The sequence below is a fragment of the Delphinus delphis genome, chromosome 11, assembly GCF_949987515.2.
Source record: "Delphinus delphis chromosome 11, mDelDel1.2, whole genome shotgun sequence".
Lineage (NCBI taxonomy): Eukaryota > Metazoa > Chordata > Mammalia > Artiodactyla > Delphinidae > Delphinus > Delphinus delphis.
In genome coordinates, this window is record NC_082693.1 from 22491736 (window position 1) to 22500321 (window position 8586).

At 42.1% G+C, this 8586-nt stretch overlaps 1 protein-coding gene across 2 annotated transcripts; it reads left to right on the forward strand.

Moving 5' to 3' along the window:
• The first annotated feature begins 2348 nt into the window (after positions 1-2348).
• MED21 (mediator complex subunit 21) lies at positions 2349-8188 on the forward strand. Of its 2 annotated transcripts, XM_060024487.1 has the most exons (4): positions 2350-2445; positions 6387-6501; positions 7048-7148; positions 7709-8188. In XM_060024487.1, exons 1-4 carry the CDS (start codon positions 2404-2406, stop codon positions 7883-7885), a joined length of 435 nt encoding a protein of 144 aa, XP_059880470.1. In that variant the 5' UTR covers positions 2350-2403; the 3' UTR covers positions 7886-8188. The 2 variants fall into 2 exon arrangements, with proteins under 2 accessions (XP_059880471.1, XP_059880470.1); XM_060024488.1 differs by lacking the exon at positions 7709-8188 and having other exon boundaries at positions 2349-2445; positions 7032-7099.
• Positions 8189-8586: the final 398 nt, after the last annotated feature.

Sequence of the window (8586 nt, forward strand, 5' to 3'; positions counted from 1 at the left end):
GAGAGAGAAGGGGTCCATGTGGAATCTAGTAATTCATAAAATTTACATTAAAAGTAAAAAGTAAAACTTTAAAAGGTCGAGTGTGAATTAAATAACAGCAAAGAAATTGTTTTGATAAAGGTAAAGAATTGAGTGGTTATCAATTGGAGGCAATTTTGCCCCACACTTGCTAGGAGTCATCTGGGAATATCTGGAGATATTTTGTGTTGTCACGACTGGGTGGGGGGGCGTTGCTACTCTCATCTCGTGAGTAGAGGACAGGGATGCTGACAAACATCCTACAATGCACAGGACAGCACCTCAGAACAGAGAATATAATCAGCCTCAAAAGTCAATAGAGCCATTGTTGAGGCATCCTGAGCTACACATATAAGACTGTATTTTGCAGGTGGATTATTACCTGAAGTCCACAGCTTCAAGAGGTTCATAAACCCCTGAAAATGTATGCAAAATTTTGAGAGCCTGGTCTGGGAAAAGGTCCACAGTTTTCATCTGATTCTTTAGGGGTCCATGGCCAGAAGAGGCTTAAGAAGCGCAGGAAAAACAAAAGTTTTCAGGGGCTGTGGCTGAATAATCTGAAGTGATTATTTCACTCAGAAAACTATTGCACGAGGAGGCGGGAATCTGTTTCCTAGAGCCAGATTATGGTCAACCTTGAAACCCAAGCAGAAATGGCTGAACATCAACCTGAAGTCTCTGTGGAGCTACTGAAAACTGTAAGGAACGTAACGACAGGACAACAGGATGGAAGTTGGGTTGTAATAGGAGTTGCTTCAGAGTGGTTCTACCCCAAGTGCCCAAATTCTCTTCAATCAGGCTACAAAACTTAGTATTCTCCCTTCATGGGTGCTGTCATTCATCCCTCTGTATCCAGCCAGGCACCAATCCGTGTGAATTTTTCCTTCAAAACTAGCCTTGTCTTCTCTTCTCAGGCTCAACACCCTAGTCTAGGCCCAACTCACCTCATTCTTGAATAACTGCAGACCCCTCCTCCTTGTGAGCCCCTGGCTTATTCATCTTTGCAAACCCAGCACCCACATAACTTTCTGGCACGTGGCAGACATTCAGTAAGGAACACTCTCAGCTGGGGGTGAGAAGAGAGGGTCACAAGCTTACCCCATATTACAGTTAAAACAAATTAGAATTCTCTCAATAATCCCATTAAGGGGGGAGGTGCCTCACCTGTAGAGGTTCCCAATTAGGTCCCAGCAGTTTTGTCGATTGTTTGGAGATGGGGTCATGTGGTGGTGAAGCAGAAGTGGAGCTTCCCAGCTAGGGCTGGAGTAGATCCCACAAGCCGAGTTCCCAACGGAGAGTTTTCTCCACCCTCCCCCAACCCCAGGAGGGTAATCAGGGATAATCAGCCTGAGGAGGAGGGTCCGTGAGTTTGTCTCAAGTCCACAAAGCAGTCATTAGCTGATTCCAGCCTCATTTCTTTCCAGACTATCCCCAGCTCTAACTTTCCTTAAATACCAAGTTTCGACCATCACTCTCCACACTGAAACCCTCAATAGGTACCAAGTCTAAGCCTAAATTGCACAGCTTATCTTTTTTAAAACTGAACATACCGCACCTACACACCTGGCTTATTTTCCAGGAACCTCCTCTTTCCCACTGTGAAACTTCCACTCTCTTCTCCACCAACCCTGCTCTGTTCCTTACCGAGTTTCTCGCAGTCACACAAACAAGAGATGCTGATTACACCTTACCTCTTACCTTACCGTCTTCCTCCTCTCACTTTTGCCCACAAGACCTATGTTTTCCATAATCTTCCAACACGGCCATTACAGCTCAGTTTAGTACTAGTTTTGGACACTTTCCATCTCACGTGTGTCAGCTGCCCCAGCACACCCACATTTAAATACGTATCCAGGCGTTCCGCACCCAAAAGCAACGGAGGGGCACCCGAACACAGCCCGTCCTGATTACTTGCTGAATTTTAATTTGGATTTCTTGACACTCAAGTCGGTACCGTGACTCCCAAGTATTCTTTAGTTGTTTGCTGTGTATGTTTTGTGGTCCATGCAAGTATTCAAGGCGATGTTTATAAATGGATACAAGGGAGGATAGGGAAAATTACTTTTAAAAACCGCATAATCCAACAATCTCTGTAAAGTGTTTAACACCTAAAAGCCACGAGAAAGTATGTTGGCACCCCAAGCAAAGTGGGCCCTGTACAGTCCCCGCGTTACCGAACGTGCGCACAGCTGAGTCGCCCCAGGTGGAAGTAGTCCATATAAAGTAGGCCTCCGGAAAGTCCCTCCCACTTCGCGCCGGGCGTGGAGTAAGGCTTGACTCCACCCACTCCAAGAACGCAGCCCTGTGATTGGCCATGACGCATCCTAGAGCTGCCCAATTGCGTACGAGCAGCTACTCTCGCGTTTCTTTGTTTGCGGGAGGAACATGGCGGATCGGCTCACGCAGTTGCAGGACGCCGTGAACTCGGTGAGTAATTGCGCGCGATTAATCTCCGTCGTCTTCTTTCCCGAGGGAAAGCAAGGCAGAAAAAGAGGTCCGAGGGACAAAACTCGGAAGTGGGGAGTGGAGTGAGGCCGGGCTTCAGCATCAAGCGCTGGGGTTGGGGGGAGGCGGCGCCGCGGTCTGGAAGGTCTTAGGCCGGCGGCGGGGCGGTGCGGGAGCCAGCGGCCTCTTAGCCTGCGAAGTGGAGAATCTCACTCCACTCCGTGACAGGACTGCGTGGACTGTCACGCTTCACGGCCTTATCATGTTCTCTCGGAAAGGTTTTATTTGCTTGTCAGTGGTGCTTATGGGATTCTTTGGCCGGGAGGGGAGAGGAAGCGGAAGCTTTTTTCCCCTTATCAATTTTAACCCACGGAGGGCAATTCTTGTTCTTAATGATTGGATTTTTGCCATTAGATGTTAGCCGAGAATATTCCTTCGCCAAAATTTTCAGGTTGGGGCGGGAGTGATAGTAAAGTGAAAAGTTTTGTTTCATCTTAGTTGGTTCCTATAGACCAAGGGTTCCATCTCTTGGCTACGCCCCCAGCATGTCAGTTTAGGGAAAACCGACGTCTTTATGATAGTCAATCTTCTGACCTTCGTATATCTTTATTTAAGGTTTTTAAAATGCCTGCCAGTGGGTTTACTCCCTATGAAAAGTCAGGTGTTGTGAGTAGACCCCCTTACTTTGATCCTTCTGATTATTTTTCCTGTTATGTGTACGTAGAAAGTATATGCAAACCAAAGAATTCATATACTTATTACCATTAAGAGCTAACTTGTTTACATTTCTGTTATTCTATTTATAATTTGATGTCCCAGGTGAGATGTTGACTGGAAAATCCAAGTACCTGGTCTCTTGCCAGTTTTTTCTCAGCGGAAGCTAATAAGTTGGTATTCCTGTTATTAGTCTTTGTGCACTTGAAGAGTGTGAATCTGCTCACAAGAAACTGATCTACTTTGTGTGTGAGGGCCAGCCCCTAAATGTTGATGAATTCACCAAGGTAAATTCTACCTTTGGTGACTTGCCTGGGCTGCCAACCAGTCTCCCTCAAGGAGATACTCCTTTGACGCTTTACAAAATCAAATTGTAATGATGCAACTGGATACAAATGTTATTTTAGGGGAAATGTTGTGTATTCATACATGTCTCAGCCAGAAGGATGGTAAGGAAAAGTGAATATGGCCCTTAACTCCATGGTAGGCAGGCTGATCATTGGATTTTGGAGAAAAACCTCTAGGTTAACTGGTATGGGTGCCTGGTATCCATGATGGGTGCACCACCATGGTTACAGAGAAATACTCCTTGAGGAGTTTACAGTCTGATTAGAACGATGTCATATACTCAAGAGACATTTAAATAATGCAAAGGCAGTATGTGGTTATGAGTTGTAATGAATTGAGTGTTTTCAGCTGTAAGTGCTGAAGTAAAGTGAACTGTTGAGTGATATTAATTAAAATAGAGGGAATCTTATTAGCATTTATCTGAATTGTAATTATTTGTGAAATTATTAAAATAAAATTTATTTTACCCACTGAGAACTCCATGAGAGCAGAAACTGTCTTGTTCACTGTATCAGTGTGTTTATACAGTTATATACAATGCTTGTCATAGAGTTGATTTTTGATAAGTATTTGTTGAATAAATGGATTTTGAGAGCTTCATAAGGACAGAGCAAATAGCCAGTGTGTTGAATATTTGTGTGTGTTTTCTGTCTTCTTCATAACAATGCTATAATGTGAGAATGTTCCCAATTTAAAAATTAAAAGAAACTCGAGTTAGCAGAACCAGAATTAGAATCCACATTTGTACAGCTTCAGAGCAGTGACTGCCACTCTATTACCTTTGCAAAATGTGAGCAAAAGCAGTGTAGTCAGGAATGAATTTATCACCAGTCAGGCATATGTGAAGGAGGAGTAGATAATGAACAAGTAGAGTTGACTTAGATTATTGAAAGCTTTGAAATAGCCTGAAGACTTGAAGATTTATCTTGAAGACCATGCTGGGGCAAACTCAAAATTTTTGAGCAGAGTAAAATAACATAGAAAATAATAAGAACTAGGAACTTCCCTGGTGGCACAGTGGTTAAGAATTTGCCTGCCAATGCAGGGGACACGGGTTCGATCCCTGGTCTGGGAAGATCCCACATGCTGCGGAGCAGCTAAGCCTGTGCGTCACAACCCCTGAGCCTGTGCTCTAGAGACGGCGAGCCACAACTACTGAGCCCTTGAGCTGCAACTACTGAAGCCCCTGCACCTAGAGCCTGTGCTCCGCAACAAGAGAAGCCACCCCAGTGAGAAGCCCGTGCACCACAACAAAGAGTAGCCCCCACTCGCCACAACTAGAGAAAGCCGGCTTGCAGCAACAAAGACCCAAAGCAGCCAAAAATAAATAAATAAATAATTTTAAAAAAGAAAATAAGAACTAGAAATTAATAAGGAGTCTGTTGTAAACAATTCTTGTGTGAAGTTGAACTAACAGCAGCAGTGATGGTAGAAGGAAAAGGGAAAGATTTGTAGTAGTATTAGCAGGATTTGAAGATGAAAGTTGAGTCTGAAGTTAGACTGGTTCACTAGGAGATTCTCAATAGAAATTAGATATTAAACAAAGGAAACAGTTGACTTTGAGTTCTGTCATTCAAATAATGGCAGTGAATCTTAGTGGAAATGCTGATTCACTGATTGGAGATAAGGAATTGAGGTTTGAGAGGTCGGGACTATGGAGAGCAGTTGGTGGGGAGACTAGGAATCTTAGGTTTGGAGATGGTAATGTTATGGAGCCAGGTTTGTTTGCTGGACTTGGAGCAGGCCGAACACTGAGACACCGAGTTTCATAGCAGAGAAGGGGTTTATTTATTCAGGAGGCAGCGGAGTGAGGAGACAGGAGAACAAATCTCAGATTGCTTCCCAGAAGGCAAGAGGCTTGAGATTTTATGGGTTAAAGAAGCAGGGTGTTCTCAGGCCTGGGGAAGGGTGGGTGGAGGTAGGGAAAAGGTGAGGTAATTGGTGTTGTGCACGGGACCAGTTTTAGGGTTGGTGGTCCCAACAATTCTTAGGTGGTCTGAACTGGGCAGGGGCCCACTCCAAATCTTCCAAATTTCTGGAAAACAACTTAAGCCCCTGTTACTACAGTGATGCACGCATCAGCAGTGTTATCTGTAGGGGTGGTAAGAAGTCTGGTGTGGTATGACATGGGCTACGTGAAGCTTGGAGGGTGTGCAATTAGGGAAAGAAAAAAAAACTAAAGCAGTCTTAATCATTAAAGGCAGGTTACAAGCAGAGGGGTTTCTAACGAGCTGTTCCCTTATCTGCTGTTCTGTAAGACATACTCCAGTATTTTTGTTAGCGTGACAGCTTCCATTAACCCCATGGGACACGGTTTCTGTAAGGACTTGGTATTCTCAATCTTCAAAACTGATTAAGGAATACTTTTAGAGCCCTGGGAGTTCACAGCTTGAGTCCTGGAGAAAAACATTTCAGAATACTTAAGGTGCAGTCTTTTCCCCACTTTTATTCTTGTAACTACTCTAGTTTGAGAAAAGGGGTCACATTTTAAAATTTACCCTGGGGCCATTCTTAGATATTTGCCTATCACATTTGCTCTTTTCCACCACTACTTCCCCAAAAGTCTTTACTTGTGCTTGCAGTAAGTATTGGCATATATTTCTCTAGTCATTCTGTTACCTTGGGAAGAAAAGAAAGATTATTTTGTATTTCTTTGATTGAAACCAAACGTAGTTTCTTTGTATGATTAAAACATTTAATCATTGTTAGTAACTGGTTTATGTTATCCAGAATTACTCCTTTCTGTTTTATTTTCTTGCTCAGAGACCATTATAATAGGAACATTGTTGCTGCCGTTACCAATAAAATCGGTAAAACAGATAAATCCTTTCTAACTTTGCCACCTTTCCTTTGGCCTCAAGCTTGCGGATCAGTTTTGTAATGCCATTGGAGTGTTGCAGCAGTGTGGTCCTCCTGCCTCTTTTAGTAATATTCAGACAGCCATTAACAAAGATCAGCCAGCTAATCCTACAGAAGGTAAATAGATTTTCTTGGCTTCTCTTAGTTTGACTCTCACATTACCTGTAATCCCTTAAAATTAGATTTATTGAAAAATTCAACTTATTTATGGCTTTCTAAAAATGTTATTGTTTGAGAATATTACTGCAAGTTTGTCATAAAAGAAATGAATTTGTTATAGTCAATTTATGTAACACCTCATAATTCTTTTCTTGTCAAATAACAGACGTTTTACTTGTTTAGAGGAGAATTGTATGAATTTAGCTGAATTTTACTTGAGGGACCTTAATAAGAAAGGCATCCCATTTATAGATTCCTTTATTCAAGTGACCACTGTATTGTCCTAATAAATGAAATGATATACATTATGCTTACATTCCAATTTGAGTTAATATTAAAGCTAATTCTCAAACGTAATAGAATTGATGTGTTGAAATTACACTTTAATCATTAGAAGCCTGCTACAGAAAAAGTTATGAAGTTTTCTGTTTTCATAAAGTTTAATTTCTCTTTCTGAAAACTTGAGATTCTCTAATATCCTAAACGAGTACCATCTTTCTCTAGAATATGCCCAGCTTTTTGCAGCGTTGATTGCACGAACAGCAAAAGACATTGATGTTTTGATAGATTCCTTACCCAGTGAAGAATCTACAGCTGCTTTACAGGTAAAAATATCTTTTCCTTTGAGAATTTTGTGAGTAGAGAATTTTGAATTAAAGAGATAGATTTAGTGCCTTTTGTTACAATTTTCAAAGTTAATCTAAATTTTCAAGTGGGAATTTTACTGTGAACTACTGTAGTCTGTTAAAGACTGAGCTGAATGTGTATAATTGTCCAATTTTGAGCTTAAAGAAAACTTGCCATTTTCCTCAGTTTGCTTCTTTTCCTTGCAAAGAGTGAGAGGAGGGGCACATTCTGGGTGTGGAGTAGAATAGTAGTGTCCGAAAGCAGCGTGGAAGGAAGTCTCATGTAGCCATCCAGAGATCTCCAGTCGAAGTCATCTTTTAAGTTAATTCATACAGGGAAGACTCTGATCTTAGGATTTCTGCCACTGAAAGTTTTATCTGATCTTAGGATTTCTGCAACTGAAAACTCTATCACAATGGTTGGGTAGTCATCAGATTTAAAAGTAAATACTTCTACTGCAGGTTCTTTCCGCCTCAACTTTCTTTAATCTCCAAGTTTTTCATTTCTCAGAACATTCTTAAATTTGTGTCTTATAAAGGCTGCAAGCTTGTATAAGCTGGAAGAAGAAAATCACGAAGCTGCTACGTGTCTGGAGGATGTTGTTTATCGAGGGGACATGCTTCTGGAAAAGATACAGAGCGCACTTGCTGATATTGCACAGTCCCAGCTGAAGACAAGAAGTGGCACCCATAGCCAGTCTCTTCCAGACTCATAGCACAGTGTATCTATACCGTGCGTGCGGCTGAGAAAAGAACTGTTTCAATGCCATTGAGAATTCTGCATCAGATTTAGATGGAAGCCTTACCAACAGTTACAGAAACGTTAAGCACTATGACACATGTTATCTTCTTAGCTATTTTAAATAGTCTTCTGTTTTCACTCTTAATAATAAGCTTGTAAAATCGTGATTGAACCAGCTTTAAACTGTCATTATGCCATTTTTTTAAATTGTTATCTGGGTTAAATTATTGAGGCAGATATTGCATTAATGGTCATAATATAATTAAACAGATGTACTATAAAATTCTGTTGTGATGTAATTTGTCTTTATTTTTGTCATATTTCTACAGTCTTTACAAATCAAAACATCCCTCAAGCCAGAGGAGAGGTGGTAAATGCAGAGATAGTGGACTTTTGAATTTAGGTTGATATCCTTCTGCCTCTTTTATTTATTTATTTATTTATTTTGCGGTACGCGGGCCTCTCACTGCTGTGGCCTCTCCCGTTGCGGAGCACAGGCTCCGGACGCGCAGGCTCAGCGGCCATGGCTCACGGGCCCAGCCGCTCCGCGGCATGTGGGATCCTCCCGGACCGGGGGCACGAACCCATGTCCCCTGCATCAGCAGGCGGACTCTCAACCACTGCGCCACCAGGGAAGCCCCGGGAAGCCCCCAGAATTTTAACTAAGTTTCCAAC